General features: G+C 68.8%; 1 protein-coding gene and 1 long non-coding RNA gene across 3 annotated transcripts; both read right to left on the bottom strand.

The window, feature by feature from the left end:
* Positions 1-1,814: 1,814 nt before the first annotated feature.
* On the bottom strand, positions 1,815-15,013 carry TBC1D17 (TBC1 domain family member 17). Its single transcript, XM_072847674.1, is given in 14 exon segments — positions 1,815-1,931; positions 3,503-3,670; positions 5,123-5,214; positions 6,413-6,511; positions 7,031-7,056; positions 7,059-7,130; positions 8,210-8,308; positions 10,734-10,849; positions 11,465-11,535; positions 11,835-11,963; positions 12,055-12,183; positions 13,157-13,206; positions 14,055-14,223; positions 15,005-15,013. Coding segments are annotated over 11 exon segments (945 nt in total). The 3' UTR covers positions 1,815-1,931; positions 3,503-3,670; positions 5,123-5,214; positions 6,413-6,436.
* Positions 15,014-16,838: 1,825 nt separating this feature from the next.
* LOC140644707 (uncharacterized) lies at positions 16,839-19,461 on the bottom strand. 2 transcript variants are annotated; one of them, XR_012039821.1, is made up of 3 exons: positions 19,271-19,461; positions 18,353-18,451; positions 16,839-16,915 (listed from the first exon to the last, which is right to left on the bottom strand). It is a non-coding gene; the product is annotated as an uncharacterized lncRNA (long non-coding RNA). The 2 variants fall into 2 exon arrangements; XR_012039820.1 differs by having other exon boundaries at positions 19,288-19,459.
* Positions 19,462-19,999: the final 538 nt, after the last annotated feature.

Genomic DNA, 19,999 nt, shown 5'->3' with positions numbered 1-19,999 from the left:
GGCTGTCCATACTGGTTTGGGGGTCCCTGTACTGGTTTGGGGGTCTCTATACTGGTTTGGGGCTGTCCATACTGGTTTGGGGGTCTCTATACTGGTTTGGAGGTCCCTGTACTGGTTTGGGACTGTCTGTACTGGTTTGAGGGTCTCTATACTGGTTTGGGGCTGTCCGTACTGGTTTGGGGGTGCCTGTACTGGTTTGGGGTCCCTGGGGGGCGGGGATCGGCGCCGCCCGGGTCCCCCCAGAAGCCCCCCCAGGCCGGGCGCCACCAACAGCTTTAATGCAGCACGGGGGGGGCCCCCAAAACACCCCCCCGGGGGGGGGAGGGCCCCCAATGAAGGTGTGGGGGGGCCCCCCCTAAAATGGGGGTCCCTCAGGGGAGGAGGGGGGTCCCGGCGCTCTCGGGGTGCGGCGGCTCCGGGGGGGCTCGGGGGCCCCCAATCCCAGCAGCTCCTGCAGGGCCGGGGCAGCTCCTGGGGGGGGTCAGTTTGGGGTGATTTGGGGGTCGGGGTTGGGGGGCAAGGTTGGGGGTGATTTGGGGGGCACAGTTGGGGGTCACTGTGGGGGGTCCCTTTGGGGGGTCACATTTGGGGGTTCCTTTGGGGTCCCTTTGGGAGGTCCCTCCGGGGTTCCCTTTTGGGGGTCCCTTTGGGGGGGTTCCCTTTGGGGTCACTTTGGGGGGTCCCTTGGGGTCCCTTTGGGGGTCCCTTGGGAGGGTCCCTTGGAGGGTCCCTTTGGGGTCCCTTTGGGGGTTCCCTTTGGGGTTCCCTTTGGAGGTCCCTTTGGGGGGTTCCCTTTGGGGTCACTTTGGGGGCTTCCCTTTGGGGTCCCTTTGGGGGGGGTCCCTTTGGGGTGTCCCTCTGGGGGTCCCTTGGGGTCAATTTGGGGGTCACTTTGGGGGTCCCTTCGGGGCGGGTCCCTCTGGGGGCTTCCTTTGGGGTCCCTTTCGGGGTCCTTTCGGGGGTCCCTTTGGGGGGTCCTTTGGGGTGTCCTTGGGGGTCCCTTTGGGGGGTCAATTTGGGGGTCCCTTTGGGGTGTCCCTCTGGGGGTCCCTTTGGGGGTTCCTTTCGGGGTCCCTTTCAGGGGTCCCTTTGGGGGGTCCCTTTGGGGTGTCCCTTTGGGGGGGTCCCTTTGGGGGGGTTCCCTTTCAGGGTCCCTTTCGGGGTCCCTTCGGGGGGTCCCTTTGGGGTGTCCCTTGGGGGTCCCTTTGGGGGGTCAATTTGGGGGTCCTTTGGGGTCCCTTTCGGGGTCCCTTTGGGTGGGGTCCCTTTGGGGTGTCCCTTGGGGGGTCCCTCTGGGGGTCCCTTTGGGGGTTCCCTTTGGGGTCCCTTTCGGGGGTCCCTTTGGGGGGTCCCTTTGGGGTGTCCCTTGGGGGGTCCTTTGGGGTGTCCTCTGGGGGTCCCTTTCGGGGGTCCCTTTGGGGGGTCCCTTTGGGGTGTCCCTTGGGTGGGGTCCCTTTGGGGGTCAATTTGGGGTGTCCCTCTGGGGGTCCCTTTGGGGTGTCCCTTTGGGGGGTCCTTTGGGGGGTCCTTTCAGGGGTCCCTTTGGGGGTCCCTTTGGGGTGTCCCTTGGTGGGGGTCCCTTTTGGGGTGTCCCTTTGGGGGGGTCCCTTTCGGGGGGTCCCTTTGGGGGGGGTCCCTTTTGGGGTGTCCCTCTGGGGGGTCCCTTTGGGGGTTAATTTGGGGGTCCCTTTTGGGGTCCCTTTCGGGGTCCCTTCGGGGGGTCCCTTTTGGGGTGTCCCTTTGGGGGGGTCCCTTTGGGGGGGTTCCCTTTTGGGGTCCCTCCGGGGGGGTCCCCCCGGGGGGGTCCCTTTGGGGGTCCCTTTCAGGGTCCCCCCGGGGCTCACGGGTGCGGCCGCCAGCTGCAGGAGGAGCCCCTCGGCGCGGCTCAGCGCCTCCTCCGCGTCCAGCGCCGGGCACCGCCCGGGGCGGGGCTGGGGACAGCGGGGCCACCGTCACCGCCCGCGGCCCCGCCCGTGTCCCCCCATCCCCATGTGTCCGTCCCCCGTCCCCCCCCATCCCGGCCCCACGTCCCCCGGCCCCTGGCTCTGTGTCCCCAGCCCCAGCCCAGTGTCCCCAACCCTGTCCCCAACCGTACCTGTGTCCCCAACCCTGTCCCCACGTCCCCAACCCTGTCCCCAACCCCATCGTGACGTCCCCAACCCTGTCCCCACCCTGTCACTGTGTCCCCAACCCTGTCCCCAACCCCAGCCCAGTGTCCCCAACCCTGTCCCCACGTCCCCAACCCTGTCCCCAACCCCATCCTGACGTCCCCAACCCTGTCCCCAACCCGTCCCTCTGTGCCCAACCCTGTCCCCAACCCCAGCCCAGTGTCCCCAACCCTGTCACCACGTCCCCAACCCTGTCCCCAACCCCATCCTGACGTCCCCAACCCTGTCCCCAACCTGTCCCTGTGTCCCCAACCCTGTCCCCAACCCTGTCCCCAACCCGTCCCTGTGTCCCCAACCCTGTCCCCAACCCTGTCCCCACATCCCCAACCCTGTCCCCAACCCCATCCTGATGTCCCCAACCCTGTCCCCAACCTGTCACTGTGTCCCCAACCCCGTCCCCAACCTTGTCACCACGTCCCCAACCCCGTTCCCCTGTCCCCAACCCCATCCTGATGTCCCCAACCCTGTCCCTGTGTCCCCGACCCCATCCCTACAGCTCCCCACTCTGTCCCCAACCCTGTCCCTGTGTCCCCAACCCCTTATGTGCGTCCCCAACCCCATCCCTGTGTCCCCAACCCTGTCCCCAACCCTGTCACCATGTCCCCAACCCTGTCCCCTACCCTGTCCCCAAGTCCCCAACCCTGTACCCATGTCCCCAACCCCATCGCTGTGTCCCCAAACCCACCCCTATAATGTCAACTCTGTCCCCAACTTTATCACCATGTCCCCAACCCCATCCTTGTGCCCGCAACCCTGTCCCCAACCCTGTCCCTGTGTCCCCAACCCCTTATGTGTGTCCCCAAGCCCATCCCTACGACCTCAACTCTGTCCCCAACCTTGTCACCCTGTCCCCAACCTCATCCCTGTGTCCCCAACCCTGTCCCTAACCACTCTCTGTGTCCCCAACCCCATCGCTACGGCTCCCCACTCTGTCCCCAACCTTGTCACCTTGTCCCCAACCCCTTTTCTCTGTCCCCAACCCCATCCCAGTGTCCCCAGCCCCATCTCTACCGCCCCAACTCTGTCCCCAACCTCGTCCCCACGTCCCCAACCCTGTCCCAGTGTCCCCAACCCCCTATGTGTGTCCCCAAGCCCATCCCTACGACCTCAACTCTGTCCCCAACCTTGTCACCTTGTCCCCAACCCCTTTTCTCTGTCCCCAACCCCGTCCCGGTGTCCCCAGCCCCATCTCCACGGTCCCAACTCTGTCCCCAACCTTGTCCCCACGTCCCCAACCCTGTCCCCGTGTCCCCAACCCTATCGGCACATCCCCACCCCCACCCCGAGGCCACCCCTGCGCGGCCCCCCAAGCCGCGGCCCCGCCGTGTCCCCACCTCGTCCCCGTCGCTGTCTTCGTCCGTGTCCCCATCGCTGTCCCCATCGCTGTCCCCGCCGGTGTCCCCGCCGTCCCCGCGGCGCAGGGGGACGTCCCCGGCCGCCTCCAGGAGGGCGCAGCTCAGCAGGACGTGGAAATTGGGGCAGGGCAGCCCCGTCCACAGCACCTGGGGACACGGGGACACCCTGGGGACCCCCGCCGTGTCCCCACGGCCCCCCCACGTGTCCCCTGACCCCTCGTGGCCCTCCAGTGTCCCCAAGGTCCCTGCATTCCCCCTCCAGTGTCCCCAAGGTCCCTGCATTCGCCTTCTCGTGTCCCCAGAGCCCCTTGTACCCCCCTTCTCCTGCTGTCCCCAATGTCCTGGTGTCCCCCCGATGTCCCCGTGTCCCCCCACACCCCCACTGTCCCCCTTGTCCCCCATGTCCCTGTCCCCCTGCGTCCCCGAGTCCCCCCATGTCCCCCCTGTCCCCATATCCCCTGCTGTCCCCCATGTCCCCCACGACCCCACACCCCCACTGTCCCCCATGTCCCCTGCTGTCCCCAATGTCCTTGTCCCCCGTGTCCCCCATGTCCCCACACCCCCACTGTCCCCCGTGTCCCCCATATCCGTCCCCCAATGTCCCCCCACGTCCCCCTGACCCCCATGTCCCTCCGATGTCCCCTTGTTGCTCCATGTCCCCACTGTCCCCCATATCCCTGTCCCCCCATGTCCCCGTGTCCCCCGATGTCCCCATGTACCCCACTGTCCCCCACACCCCTATGTCCTCCCATGTCCCTGTGTCCCCCACACCCCCACTGTCCCCCATGTCCCCATCTCCCCCATGTCCCCGTGTCCCCCGATGTCACCATGTCCCCCATGTCCCCACACCCCCACTGTCCCCATGTCACCCTGTATCCCCTATGTCCCCCCAATGTCCCCGTGCCCCCATGTCCCCACACCCCCACTGTCCCCATGTCCCCCCATATCCCTATGTCCCCCCATGTCCCCCGATGTCCCCATCTCCCCCAATGTCCCCGTGCCCCCATGTCCCCGTGTCCCCCGATGTCACCATGTCCCCCATGTCCCCACACCCCCACTGTCCCCATGTCCCCCCGTATCCCCCATGTCCCCATCCCCATGTCCCCCAATGTCCCCGTGTCCCCATGTCCCCACACCCCCACTGTCCCCATGTCACCCCGTATCCCCCCATCCCCCGATGTCCCCGTGCCCCCATGTCCCCGTGTCCCCCGATGTCCCCATGTCCCCCATGTCCCCACACCCCCACTGTCCCCATGTCCCCCGATGTCCCCATGTCCCCCGATGTCCCCGTGCCCCCATGTCCCCACACCCCCACTGTCCCCATGTCACCCCGTATCCCCCATCCCCCGATGTCCCCGTGCCCCCATGTCCCCGTGTCCCCCCGATGTCACCATGTCCCCCATGTCCCCACACCCCCACTGTCCCCATGTCCCCCGTATCCCCTATGTCCCCCCATGTCCCCGTGTCCCCCCGTGTCCCCATGTCCCCATGTCCCCACACCCCCACTGTCCCCATGTCCCCCCATATCCCCCATGTCCCCCCATGTCCCCATCTCCCCCGATGTCCCCCTGTCCCCCATGTCCCCGTGTCCCCCCGCACCTCGCAGAGCCGCAGGGTCCCCTGGAGCCCGAAGTGGGGCTGGAAGCGGAGCTGGAGCCAGCGGGAGCAGCACCCAAGGGTGCCCCGGGCCTCTGGGGGGGCAGGGGGCCGTTACCATGGCAACGGGGTACCGATGGGGATGGGGGGCATTTTGGGGTGCTGGGGGGCGCACACCCCCCAGGGAGCTGATTTGGGGGGGGGGCTTCCTCTCATTTTGGGGGGCCAGACGGCCCCCTCCCCCCCAACGAACTGATTTGGGGGAGAATTCTCCAATTTTGGGGTACTGTGATGTCACAACCCCCGAGAACGATGATTTTTGGGGTGCCAGGGTACCCCGTAACCCTCAGCGACCGGATTTTGGGGTGCTTTCCTCTATTTCAAGGTGCCTGGGTGCCACATACCCCCCAAGGAGCTGATTTTGGGGTGTTACCCCCCATTTTGGGGTGCCAGGCTGCCATATGCCCCCCAAGGAGCTGATTTTGGGGTGCTTCCCCCATTTTCAGGGTGCCATACACCCCCAGCGACCTAATTTTGGGGTCGTTCTCCCTATTTCGGGGTGCCAAACCACCATACATCTCCAGGCGCCCAATTTTGGGGTGCTCCCCCCCATTTCGGGGCACCATATGCCCCCCAACACCCAATTTTGGGGCGCTTCCCCCCATTTTGGGGCACCATACACCCCCCAACACCCAATTTTGGGGCGCTTCCCCCCATTTTGGGGCACCATACACCCCCCAACACCCAATTTTGGGGCGCTTCCCCCCATTTTGGGGCACCATACACCCCCCAACACCCAATTTTGGGGTGCTCCCCCCCATTTTGGGGCACCATACGCCCCCAACACCCAATTTTGAGGTGCTACCCCCATTTCGGGGCACCATACACCCCAACACCCAATTTTGGGGTGCTACCCCCATTTCGGGGCACCATACGCCCCCAACACCCAATTTTGGGGTGCTTCCCCCATTTTGCGGCACCACACGCCCCCAACACCCAATTTTGGGGTGCTACCCCCATTTTGGGGCACCATACACCCCCAACACCCAATTTTGGGGTGCTTCCCCCATTTTGGGGCACCATACACCCCCCAACACCCAATTTTGGGGTGCTACCCCCATTTTGGGGCACCATACACCCCCCAACACCCAATTTTGGGGTGCTCCCCCCCATTTCGGGGCACCATACACCCCCCACACCCAATTTTGGGGCGCTTCCCCCCATTTCGGGGTGCCAGGCTGCCGTACACCCCCCGGCAGCCGGTTTCGGGTGCCCCCGTTTGGGGGTACCCACCCAGGCGGGCGCAGAGCTCGGGGTTCACCGCCCGCAGCACCTCCCCACGCGCCCCAGCTGCCGCTTCAGCCCCTCCCGGCCCGGCCCAAAGTTGCTCCCCTGGGGGCACAAAAAAAAGGGGGGTAGGGGGGTGTTAAAAATGGGGGCCTCCCCCCCCAAATACCCCGAACCCCTAAATCCCCCTCCCGGGGATCCTCCCCCTTCAAAGCACTTTTTGGGGTCCCCATTCCCCTCCCCCCATTCTCCTCATTTTGGGGTCCCCCGTTTCACTCCCCCCCAAATCCCCCCCCTTTCAGCCCCCCTTTTTCCCCAGTTCCCATTTTAGGCCCCCCCCTATTTCGAAGCCCCCAATTTTGGGGTCCCCCCTTTCACCCCCCCAAATCCCCCCATTTCAGCCCCCTTTTTCCACAGTTCCCATTTTAGGGTCCCCCCATTCCAAAGCCCCCAATTTTGGGGTCCCCCCTTTCTCACCCTCCCCAAGCCCCCATTTTAGTGCCCCTCCCCCTTCCCCCTCCATTTGCCCCCTTCCCCCTATTTTGATGCCCCCCGCCCCCATTTCAGGGCCCCCTCCCCCATTTTGGGTTCCCCCTCCCCCGATTTTGGGGGTCCCCCCCTCACCACCATCTCCATGATGCTGCAGAACCCCAAAACGCCTCCACCTCGTCGGGGGTGACGGCCAGGAGGGGGGCCAGCACCTCGCTCATCCCCCGCACGTACCCTGGGGGGGCGGGGGGGTCAGCAGGGGCCCCCAAAACCCACGGGACCCCCCAAGCTCCCTCGGAGCCCCCAAATCCTGGGCTGCCCCCCCCGAGATGCCCGCAGATACCCCCCCCCCAAATCCCTGCTCCCTCAGCCCCCAGGGGCCCCCGAGACCCCCAGGGCCCCCAAATCCCCCAGGACCCTCAAGAACCCCCCAAATCCCCCAGGGACCCCGGGACCCCCTGGGACCCCAAAACTCCATCAAGGACCCCCAGGACCCCTCAGGGACCCCTGGGACCCTCCCAGGGACCCCCGACTCCCAGGGACCCCAAAACCTCCTCAGGGACCCCCAGGGACCCCAAGACCCCTCAGTGACCCCCAGGACCCCCTTGGGACCCCCGGGACCCCAGGACCCCAGGACCCCCTCAAGGACCCCTCAGGGACCCCTGGGACCCCCTCAGGGCCCCCCGACTCCCAGGGACCCCAAAACCTCCTCAGGGACCCCAGGGACCCCCAGGGACCCCCGACCCCCCAGGGACCCCAAGACCCCTCAGTGACCCCCAAGACCCCTCAGTGACCCCCCAGGACCCTCTTGGGACCCCCTGGGACCCCAAGGACCCCAAAACCTCCTCAAGGACCCCCAGGGACCCCAAGACCCCCAAGGACCCCCAAGACCCCTCAGTGACCCCCAGGACCCCTTGGGACCCCCTGGGACCCCCAGGACCCCAAAACCCTCTCAAGGACCCCTGGGACCCTCACAGGACCCCCTGACTCCCAGGGACCCCAAAACCTCCTCAGGGACCCCCAGGGACCCCAAGACCCCTCTGGGACCCCCCTGGGACCCCCCGGGACCCCAAAACCTCCTCAGGGACCCCCAGGGACCCCAAGACCCCCAAGGACCCCCAAGACCCCTCAGTGACCCCCCAGGACCCCCGGGACCCCAAAACCCTCTCAAGGACCCCTCAGGGACCCCCTGGGACCCTCTCAGGGCCCCCCCCCCGACTCCCAGGGACCCCCAAAACCTCCTCAGGGACCCCAAGACCCCTCTGGGACCCCAGGACCCCCCCGGGCCCCCGGACCCCCCCAGCCCCCTCTCACCCAGGTCAAAGTGGTACATGCAGTAGGTCATGAGAACGTCGTGCAGCAGCGCCCGCTCGGGGCCGGCGACGTCGGGGTGACACCGCTGCAGGTCCCGCTCTGGGGCACGCGGGGACACGTGTGGGGCACGTGGGGACGCGTCGGTGACGCGGGGAGATGTGGGGCAGGGGGTTGCGGGGGAACGGAGGGGCCGTGGAGCAGGTTGGGGGCTGCGGGCAGGTTGAGGGGGCAATGGAGTGGCTGTGGGGCAGGTTGGGGGGCTGTAAGGGAGCTTGGGGGCAACGGGTGACTGTGGGGCAGGTTGGGGGCTGTGGGAGCAGGTTGGGGGGCAATGGAGTGGCTGTGGGGCAGGTTGGGGGCTGTAAGAGGCTTGAGGGGGCAACAGAGTGACTGTGGGGCAGGTTGGGGGGCTGTGGGGCAGGTTGAGGGGGCAATGGAGTGGCTGTGGGGCAGGTTGGGGGCTGTAAAGAGGAGCTTGGGGGGCAGCGGAGTGGCTGTGGGGCAGGTGGGGGAGGCTGTGGGGCAGGTTGGGGGGCAATGGAGTGGCTGTGGGGCAGGTTGGGGGCTGTAAAGGGAGCTTGGGGGGCAACGGAGTGGCTGTGGGGCAGGTGGAGGGGCTGTGGGGCAGGTTGAAAAGCAATGCAGTAACCATGGGGCAGGTTAGGGGGCTGTGGGGCAGGTTGGGGGGCAACGCAGTGACCATGCCGCAGGTTTGGAGAGCTGTGGGGCAGGTTGGGGGGCAATGCAATGGTTGTGGGGCAGGTTGGGGGGCTGTGGGGCAGGTTGGGGGGCAATGGAGTGGCTGTGGGGCAGGTTGGGGGGCTGTAAGAGGAGCTTGGGGGGCAACAGAGTGGCTGTGGGGCAGGTTGGGGGGCTGTGGGAGCAGGTTGGGGGCAATGGAGTGGCTGTGGGGCAGGTTGGGGGGCTGTGGAGCAGGTTGGGAAGCAATGGAGTGGCTGTGGGGCAGGTTGGGGGCTGTGGGGCAGGTTGGGGGGCAATGGAGTAACCGTGGGGCAGGTTGGGGGGCTGTGGGAGCAGGTTGGGGGGCAACACAGTGACCATGCTGTAGGTTTGGAGAGCTGTGGGGCAGGTTGGGGGGCAATGGAGTAGCTGTGGGGCAGGTTGGGGGGCTGTAAGGGAGCTTGGGGGCAACGGGTGGCTATGGGGCAGGTTGGGGGGCAATGGAGTAGCTGTGGGGCAGGTTGGGGGGCTGTAAGGGAGCTTGGGGGCAATGGAGTGGCTGTGGGGCAGCTTGGGGGCCATGGGGCAGCCATGGGGCAGACTGGGGGGCAATGGAGTGGCTATGGGGCAGATTGGGGTGCCATAGGGCAGTTTTGGGGTGCAATTGGGCGCATTTTGGTGTGCTGTGGGGCAGAGTTGGGGGCTGTGGGGCAGGTTTTGGGGTGCCGTGCGGCAGGTTTCAGGGTGCTGTGGGGCAGGTTTAGGAGGAGTGTGGGGAATGTTTTGGGGTGCCATGGGGCAGGGTTGGGGGTGTTGTGGGGCAGGTTTTAGGGTGCCGTGGGGCAAGTTTCAGGGTTCCATGGGGCAGGTTCCGGGGTGCTGTGGGGCAGGTTTTGGGGGTCGCGGGGCAGGTTTTGGAGTGCCGTGGGACAGGTTTAGGGAGTTGTGGGGCAGGTTTGGGGTGCCGTGGGGCAGGTTTCGGGATTCTGCAGGGCACGTTTTGGGGTGCCGTGGGGCAGGTTTAGAGAAGTTGTGGGGCTGGTTTCTGGGTGCCGTGGGGCAGGTTTCGGGTGCCATGGGGCAGGTTTAGGGAGTTGTAGAGCAGCTTTTGGGGTGCCGTGGGGCAGGTTTTGGGGGTTGTGGGGCAGATTTCGGGGTGCCGCGGGGCAGGTTTCAGGGTTCCATGGGGCAGGTTCCGGGGTGCCGTGGGGCAGGTTTGGGAGAGTTGTGGGGCAGGTTTCGGCATTCCGTGGGGCACGTTTCGGGGTGCCCTGGGGCAGGTTTAGGGGACTTGTGGGGCAGGTTCCGGGGTGCCATGGGGCAGGGTTTGGGGTGCTGTGGGGCAGGCTTAGGGGTGCTGTGGGGCAGGTTTTGGGGGGTTGTGGGGCAGGTTTCGGGGTGCCGTGGAGCAGATTTAGGGACTTGTGGGGCAGGTTCTGGGGTGCCGTGGGGCAGGTTTAGGGGTGCTGTGGGGCAGGTTTTGGGGTGCCGTGGGGCAGGGTTTGGGGACTTGTGGGGCAGGTTTTGGGGTGCTGTGGGGCAGGTTCCGGGGTGCTGTGGGGCAGGGTTTGGGGTGCTGTGGGGCAGGTTCCGGGGTGCTGTGGGGCAGGTTTCGGGGACTTGTGGGGCAGGTTTAGGGGTGCCGTGGGGCAGGTTCCGGGGTGCCGTGGGGCAGGTTTAGGGGTGCCGTGGGGCAGGTTCCAGGGTGCCGTGGGGCAGAGTTTGGGGTGCCGTGGGGCAGGTTCCGGGGTGCCGTGGGGCAGGTTTAGGGGTGCCGTGGGGCAGGGTTTGGGGTGCCGTGGGGCAGGTTTCGGGGTGCCGTGGGGCAGGCTTTGGGGCTCACCCAGGCGGCGGCGGTAGCGGCGCAAGGCCCCGTTCCTGCTCTCCTGGCCGGGGCTGAGCGAGCGCCACTGCAGCTTCATGCGGAAATACCCGTCCCTGCGCCCCCCGTCAGCGCGCCCCGCCCGGGACCCCCACACCCCCCCCGGGACCCCCACACTTCCCCCAGGGACCCCCAAATCCCCAGGGACCCCCACATCCACCCTGGAGACCCCCAACCCCCCGGGACCCCAAACCCCAGGGACCCCCAAAACTTCCCCAGGGACCCCCAACCCCCCGAGACCCCCAAATCCACCCCTGACCCCAAACCCCCCGGGACCCCAAACCCCAGGGACCCCCAAAACCTCCCCCAGGGACCCCCAACCCCCCGAGACCCCAAACCCCCAGGGACCCCAAAACCCCCAGGGACCCCAAAACCCCAGGGACCCCCAAAACCTCCCCCAGGGACCCCACCCCCCCCAGGGACCCCAAACCCCAGGGACCCCAAAACCTCCCTCAGGGACCCCAAACCCCGGGACCCCAAATCCACCCCCAGGCCCCAAACCTCCCCAAGCCCCCCCAAACTCCCTCCCAGCCCCCCAGACCCCCGCGCCCCCAAGAGCCCCCACATCCACTCCCAGCCCCCTCCAACGCCCCCAGAGCCCCCCAAGCCCCTGCCAGGCCCCCCCCAGACCCCCTCAGCCCCCAAGTGCCCCCCAGTCCCCCCGAGCCCCCCTCACCTCCGGGCCCGCTCCCTGGGGTCCGCCCCCGGGCCGCAGCCCCAGCAGCCACCGCCAGCCCCACGGCCGGGCCTCGGGGCTCAGGCCCTGGGGGCGGGGCCGCGTCAGGACACGCCCACTCGGGCCCCCGCCCCCACCGCAGACCCCGCCTCTTTCGGCTGTAGCCACGCCCCCTCCGTGGGAACGCCCCGCCTCTTTCAGGCGGATCCGCGAGTGGCCCCGCCCCCAGCGACCGCCCACCCCGTGGCCACACCCCTCGCAGCACCACCCACCTAAAGCTCCACCCACCGCATTCCCATTTTACGCCACGCCCCCGCCGTGCCCCGCCCCAAGCCCCACCCCCTCCACACCGGCCACACCCCTCCCTGAGGCCCCGCCCCTCTCACCCCCCGGAAGAGGCGTTGCCGCAGCCCCTCCGGGTCCAGGCTCCGCCCCTCGGCGTCGTGGCTCCGCCCCCACTCCTCCGCCGTCACCGGCGGCCCCCGCGGGGGGGCGGGGCGCGGCCCGAGCGTCACCTGCGCGTACAGCAGTGGGCGGAGCCCCTCAGTCCCCGCCCCCTCCCCGCGGCTCCGGCCCCGCCCCCTCCCCAGGCCCCGCCCCACTCACGCAGGCGATGACCTCGAACGGTGGCTCCGCCTCCGGCTCCGCCTCCTCCTGGCGGGGGCGGGGCCCCGCGGCCCCCAGCAGCCGGCTCCAGCCCCCCAGCGTGGCAGCGTAGGGGCCCTGCAGCAGGCGCTGGGGGGGGGGCGTGGGCACCCACCCGGGACACCCCCCAAGGACCCCCACCCCGGACCCCCACCCTGGGACACCCCAAGGTCGTCCCCCCGGGATTCACCCACCCGGGACCCCCAGGTCACCTCCCCAAAGTTCCCCACCCAGGGACCCCCGGGACCCCCTGAGATCCCCCGGGAACCCCCCCAAAGACACCCCCAGCACCCAGGGGACCCCCTGGGACCCCCACCCTGAGACCCCCCCAAGGACCCTCGACCGCCCAAGGACCCCCCCCCAGAGCCCCCCCAAGACACACTGCCCCCAGCACCCAGGGACCCCCCCCGGGACCCCACCCTGAGACCCCCGGGAACCCCTCCCCAAAGACACCCCCCAGCACCCAGGGACCCCCCCGGACCCCCACCCTGAGACCCCCGGGAACCCCCCCAAAGACACCCCCCAGCACCCATGCCCCCCCAGCACCCAGGGATCCCTCCCGGGACCCCCACCCTGAGACCCCCGGGAACCCCCCAAAGACACCCCCAGCACCCAGGGACCCCCCGGGACCCCCACCCTGAGACCCCCGGGAACCCCCCCAAAGACACCCCCCAGCACCCATGCCCCCCCCAGCACCCAGGGGACCCCTCCCGGGACCCCCACCCTGAGACCCCCGGGAACCCCCCAAAGACACCCCCCAGCACCCATGCCCCCCCCCCAGCACCCAGGGGACCCCTCCCGGGACCCCCACCCTGAGACCCCCGGGAACCCCCCAAAGACACCCCCCAGCACCCAGGGACCCCCGGGACCCCACCCTGAGACCCCCGGGAACCCCTCCCCAAAGACACCCCCAGCACCCATGCCCCCCCAGCACCCAGGGGACCCCCCAGGGCCCCCCCCAAAGACACCGGCCCTCCCCCGCACCCACACATGTGGGGACCCCCCAGGGTGCCCCCCCACGCAGGGGGACCCCAGGGTTCCCGGGGGGAGGGGGGTCACTCACGGTGACGAGGCCGGGGGAGGGGGTTGGGGGAGGCAGGACCCCCTCCCCTCCTCGGGGGGGTCACCAGCAGCAGCCGGGGTCCCGCGGGCACCTGGGGAAAGCGGGGGGCCGGGGTGGGGGGGTCTGGGGGACCCCTGGGATTTGGGGGGGGGTCCTGGTGACACCCGGGGGCCCATGGGAGTGGGGGGGTCCCAGGAGTCACCTGGGATTGGAGGGGGGGTCGCAGAAATTGGGGGGTCCCTGGGATTTGGGGGGCCCTGGTGACACCCAGGGGACCCATGAGAGTGGGGGGGGCCATGGGAGCTCGGGGGGGGGCTGGAATTTTGGGGTCCCTGGGATTTAGGGGTCCCTGCTGACAGCCGGGGGGCATGGGATTTGGGGGGCGGGCTTCTGGGGTCACCTAGAATTGGGGGGTCCCTGGCACTGGGGGGGGTCCTGGGATTGGGGGCTCCTAGAAGCTCGGGGGGTCCCTAGGACTGGGGGGGCCCTGGTGACACCCAGGGGACCCATGAGAGTGGGGGCCATGGGAGCTCGGGGGGGGCTGGAATTTTGGGGTCCCTGGGATTTAGGGGGTCCCTGCTGACAGCGGGGGGGGCATAGGGTGGGGGGGCTTCTGCGGGCGTCACCTAGAATTGGGGGGGTCCCTGGCACTGGGGGGGTCCTGGGATTGGGGGGGCTCCCGGGGGTCTTGGGCTTTTGGGGGCTCCTGGTGACACCCAATGGGTCCCCCAGGATTGGGGGGGGCTCCTAGAAGCTCGGGGGGGTCCCTAGGACTGGGGGGGGGCTGGAATTTTGGGGTCCCTGGGATTTAGGGGTCCCTGCTGACAGCAGGGGGGGCCATAGGATTGGGGGGGGGGTCTCTGGGGGTCTCACGGGTGCTGCCCCCCCCCCCACTCACGGGCGCAGGCGGGGGCCCAGGAGTCGCAGCAGATTTCGGGGTCCCCCCCGTGAGAACTGCAGGGGGGCAGGGCCCCGGCGGGCAGCAGCAGCAGGAAGGGCGGCGCAGCCCGGGGGCTCCGGCGCAGCCCCCGCAGCTCCCCCAGCGCCAGCCGGAGCCCCCCGCCAGCCTGGGGCACCCCTCAGTGCTGCACCCCAGACCCCCGGGCCCCCCACTTCCTCCACAGACCCCCAAATCCCCCTGACCCCCACGGCCCCCAAATCCCCCGTGTCCCCCCCGCAGCCCCCCAAATCCCCTGTGCCCCCCCCACATCCCCCAAATTCTCCGGGCTCCCCAAATCCCCCGTGCCCCCCCCCAAATTCTCCAGGCCCCCCAAAATTCCCCCCTGCTGTGGCCCCCAGCCCCTCCCCAGCCCCCAATCCCCCTGCCCCCCGTGTCACCCCCAGCCCCCAAATCCCCCGTGTCCCCCCCAAATTCTCGGGGCCCCCCAAAATCCCCCCTGTCCCCCCCCTGCCCCCCCAAATCCCCCCACTCTGCTGTGGCCCCCCAGCCCCTCCCCAGCCCCCAAATCCCCCTGACCCCCCAGTCCCCCCACCCTCCACGTCCCCCCAAATCCCCCCGCATCTTCCCGTGTCCCCCCCCAAATCCCCCACCTCCCCCTGTCCCCCCTGTCTCCTCACGGCCCCCCTGATCTCCCCCTGCCCCCAAGTGCCCGTGCCCCCTCTGCCCCCCCAGCCCCCCATATCCCCCTGCCCCCTGTTTTTCCCCAGACCCCCGTACCCCCCATTTACCCCCAACCCCCCATGGCCCCCCCTTTGCCCCCCACCCCCCATAGCCCCCCATAACCCCCCAGCCCCATTTGCCCCCACAGCCCCCCCCATGCCCCTCCGACCCCCCAGCCCCCCCCATTTGCCCCCATGGCCCCCCAAACCCCTCTGTTTGCCCCCCACCTCCCCCATAGCCTCCCATTTGCCCCCCGCAACTCCCAGTAGCCCCCACTTGCCCCCCAACCCCCCAGCCCCCCCATTTGCCCCCAAACCCCCATTTGCCCCCCAGTCCCCCCCATATTCCCCCATTTGCCCCCAGCCCCCCATAGCCCCCCAAACCCCCCATATCCCCCAAACTCCCCCCCAGCCCCCCATTTGCCCCCAAACCTCCCCGTTTGCCCCATAGCCCCCCAAACCCCCCCATTTGCCCCCCAGCCCCCCATATCCCCCCCATTTGCCCCCAAACCCCCCAGCTCCCCATAGCCACCCCAAGCCCCCATGTACCCCCAGCCCCCATTTGCCCCCCAACCCCCCATAGCCCCCCAAACCCCCCATTTGCCCCCAGTCCCCCCATATCCCCCATTTGCCCCCCAAACTCCCCCAGCCCCCATTTGCCCCCATAGCCCCCCATTTGCCCCCGCAAGCCCCCCGTACTCCCCATTTGCCCCCAAACCCCCCATTTGCCCCCAGCCCCCATATCCCCCCATTTACCCCCAGCCCCCCATTTGCCCCCAACCCCCCATAGCCCCCAAACCCCTCCATTTGCCCCCAACCCCCCAGCTCCCCATAGCCCCCAAACCCCCATTTGCTCCCCCCAGCCCCCCATATCCCCCGTTTACCCCCCAGCCCCCCATTTGCCCCCCAACCCCCATAGCCCCCAAACCCCCCATTTACCCCCCAGCCCCCCATATCCCACCCATTTGCCCCCAAACCCCCCCAGCTCCCCATAGCCCCCCATTTGCCCCCATTTGCCCCCCCGCAGTACCGGGGGCGGGGCCGTGCCCGGGGGCTGACTACGGCCCAGTCGGGCTCGTAGCCGGGTCCAGCAGCTCCTCGGGGGCGGCCTGGGGGCACCGCGGGTGAGGGGGGCCCCACGGGCTGGGGGGGCCACGATGGGGTGCGGGGGGGGCCACGATGGGGTTGATGGGGTGAGGGGGCTCAGAGGGGGTGGGGGCACAGGGGTGAGGGGGGGCCCAAAGGGGGCTAAAATGGATAAATAAACGATCGAGGGGGGGCCCATAATGGGGTTGGGGGGTCCCAATGGAGTAAGGGGGCCACGATGGGGTTGGGGGGCCATGATGGGGTGAGGGGGGCCCAGGGGTCGGGGGCCCCAGGGGGCACAATGGGGTGAGGGGGGCCCAAAAGTGGGGGCTAAAATGGAGGGGGCCCAGGGTCGGGGGGGCCCAAGGTGGGGGGGCACAGTGGGGTGAGGGGGCCCCAAAGGAGGGGGGCTAAAATGGAGGGCCATAATGGGGTTGGGGGGCCATGAGGCTGAGGGGGTCGGGGGACCCCAATGGGGGCCATAATGGGGTTGGGGGCCCACGGGGTGGGGGGCTACAATGGAGTTGGGGGGCCATAACAGGGTGGGGGGCCGTAATACATTGGGGGCCCCAATGGGGCAAGGGGGCTCCCAATGGGGTGGGGGGCCATGATGGGGTGAGGGGGCCCGGGGCCCCAAAGGGGTGGGGGGCCATGATGGGGTTGGGGGGCACGATGGGGTGGGGGACCCCAAGGGCTCGAGGGGGTCCCAATGGGCTGGGGGGCTATAAGGGATTTGGGGGCCATAAGGGGGTCGGGGGGCAATGGGGAGTCCCGGAGGGGCTGGGGGGCAGGGGGTCCCGGGGGCGGGGGGGTCAGGGGTCCTGGGGGCAGCGGGGGCTGGGGGGGGCAATGGGGAGTCCCAGGGGGCAGGGGGGTCAGGGGTCCTGGGGGGCTGTGGGGGCAGGGGGTCCCGGGGGCGGGGGGGTCAGGGGGTCCGGGGGGCAGTGGGGGCTGGGGGGGCAGGGGGTCCCGGGGGGCGGGGGGCCTCACCTCATCGTCGGGGGGGTCCCACGGCTCCTCCAGGGGTTCCCAGTGCAGCACCACGTCGTCCGCCTGGCCAAAACCAGTACGGCCCAGTATGAACCAGTACAAACCAGTACAGCCTAACAAACACCTCCCCCCGCTACCCCTTTCCTCACCCCCCGGCCCTCCCTGTGCCCCCCAGCCCATCCCAGTTTGTCCCAGCACAGCCCAGTATGGCCCAGTGCTCCCCTCAGACCCTCCCAGTACCTCCCAGTAACACCAGTGTCCCCCCCCGCCCTCCCAGTCCCCCCCATCGCCCTCCCAGTTCCCTCCCAGTTCCCTCTGCCCCCCATCGCTCCCAGTCCCCCAGTCCCTCCCAGTTCCCCCCAACCTTTCCCAGTACCCTCCCAGTCTCGCCCAATCCCTTCGTCTCTTCTCCAGTGCCCCCAGTCCCTCCCAGTCACCCCCCAGTTGCTCCCCAGTGCCCTCCCATTCCCCTCCAGTCCCCCCCAGTCCCCCTCCCAGTGCCCCCAATCCCACCCAGTGCTCCCCAGTTCCCCCAGTCCCGCTCCCAGTCCCTCCCAGTCCTGCCCAGTGCCCCCCATTCCCCTCCAGTGCCTCCAGTGCCCCCAGTGCTCCCCAGTTCCCCCAGTCCCGCTCCCAGTCCCTCCCAGTCCTGCCCAGTGCCCCCAGTGCTCCTCCCAGTCCCTCCCATTCTCCTCCCCTCCCCCCAGTGCCCCTCCCAGTGCTCCCAGTGTTCCCCCAGTCCCCCCCAGTGCCCCTCCCAGTCCCTCCCAGTGCTCCCAGTGCCGCCAGTGCCTCTCCCGCCCCCTCCCAACTCCTCGTAGCCCCTCCCAGTTCCCTCCAGTCCCCCCAGTGCCCCCAGTCCCCCCCAGTGCTCCCCAGCCCCTCCCAGTCCCTGCACTGCCCCTCCCAGTGCCCCCAGTCCCACCAGTTCTCCTTCCAGTCCCTCCCAGTGCCCCCCCATTCCCCTCCACTCCCCCCAGTCCTCTTCCCAGTCTCTCCCAGTGCTGCCCAGTGCCCCCCATTGCCCTCCACTCCCCCAGTGCCCCTCCCATTCTCCTCCAGTGCCCCCCAGTGCCCCTCCCAGTACTCCCAGTGCCTCTCCCAGTCCCTCCCAGTGCCCCCTAGTCCCCCCCACTGCCCCTCCCATTCCCCTCCAGTCCCCCCAGTGCCCCTCCCAGTGCCCCCCAGTGCCCCTCCCAGTGCTCCCAGTCCCCCAGTGCCCCCCAGCCCCTCCCATTTCCCTCCAGTCCCCCAGTGCCCCTCCCAGTGCCCCCCAGTGCCCCTCCAGTCCCTCCCAGTGGCCCCCAGTGCCCCTCCCAGTGCTCCCAGTCCCCCAGTGCCCCTCCCATTCTCCTCCAGTCTCTCCCAGTCCCCCCAGTGCCCCCCCAGTGCCCCTCCCATTCTCCTCCCCTCCCCCAGTGCCCCTCCAGTCCCTCCCAGTGGCCCCCAGTGCCCCTCCCAGTGCTCCCAGTGCCCCTCCCAGTGCTCCCAGTGCCCCACCCCCTGCAGGACGCGCAGCCGCCCCCGCAGCAGCCCCTCGCGGGGGGGGGTGGGGTGGAGCCGGATGTGGATGGAGACGCCCGTCACCTCCAGCAGCACCTGCGGGGACACCGCCACCGTCACCGCCACCCCCGTGTCACCGTCACCGCCACCGTCACCGCCACCGTCACCGCCACCCCCGTGTCACCAACACCGTCACCGTCACCCCCGTGTCACCGCCACTGTCACCGCCACCCCTGTGTCACCGCCACCATCACTGTCACCCCCGTGTCACCGTCACCCCCATGTCACCGCCACCGTCACCGCCACCCTCGTGTCACCGTCACCGCCACCGTCACCGCCACCGCCACCGTCACCCCTGTGTCACCGTCACCCCATGTCACCACCACCGTCACCATCACCCCCGTGTCACCGTCACCCCGTGTCACCGCCACCGTCACCGCCACCCCGTGTCACCGTCACCGCCACCGTCACCGCCACCCCTGTGTCACCGCCACCCCGTGTCACCGCCACCGTCACCGTCACTGCCACCCCTGTGTCGCCGTCACCGCCACCGCAACCGTCATCGCCACCCCCGTGTCACCGTCACTGCAACTGCCACCGTCACCCCCGTGTCACCGTCACCGCCATGTCACTGTCACCGTCACCCCCGTGTCACCATCACCACCACCACCACCCCCGTGTCACCGTCACTGCCACCGCCACCGTCACCATCACCCCCGTGTCACCGTCACTGCCATGTCACCATCACCATCACCCCCATGTCACTGCCACCACCACCGTCATCCCCGTGTCACCATCACCACCACTGCCACCCCTGTGTCACCGTCACGTCACCGTCACCGTCACCCCCGTGTCACCACCACCCCCGTGTCACCGTCACCGCCACCGTCACCGTCACCCCTGTGTCACCGTCACCGTCACCCCTGTATCACCGTCTGCACCATGTCACCGTCACCACCACTATCACCATTGCTATCGCCATCGCTATCACCATCGCTGTCACCGTCACCGTCACTGTCAGCACCAGCATTGCGTCAGTCCCATGTCACTGCCACCGCCACCACCGCTGTCTCCGTCACCACCGCATCACCCCCGTGTCACTGCCACCGTCACCATCGCATCACCCCTGTGTCACCGCCACCGTCACCATCGCATCACCCCGTGTCACCGTCACCGTCACCCCCGTGTCACTGTCACCGTCACTCCTGTGTCACTGTCACCACCGTGTCACCGTCACCACCACTGTCACTGTCACTATCGCCATCGCTATCACCATCACTATCGCCGTCACCGTCACCGTTACTGTCAGCACCACTGACGCCCCCGTGTCACCGTCACCCCCGTGTCACCGTCACTGCCACCGTCACTGCCACCGTCACCGCCACCATCGCGTCACCCCAGCATCACCGCCACCGCCACTATCACCACCACCGCCGCTGTCACTATCACTGTCACCCTCGTGTCACCGTCAGCCCCATATCGCCGTCACCGCCACCGTCACCGCTACCGTCGCTATCGCCATCACTATCACCGTCACCGTCACCACCACCATCGTGTCACTCCCATGTCACCGCCACCCCCACTGTCACTGCCACCGTCACCGCCACCATCATGTCACCCCAGTGTCACCGCCACCGTCACCGT

Source organism: Ciconia boyciana, chromosome 28 (assembly GCF_034638445.1).
Source record: "Ciconia boyciana chromosome 28, ASM3463844v1, whole genome shotgun sequence".
Taxonomy (NCBI): domain Eukaryota; kingdom Metazoa; phylum Chordata; class Aves; order Ciconiiformes; family Ciconiidae; genus Ciconia; species Ciconia boyciana.
The sequence above is the reverse complement of the archived record's forward strand: the minus strand, read 5'-3'. Positions and strand labels throughout refer to the sequence as shown.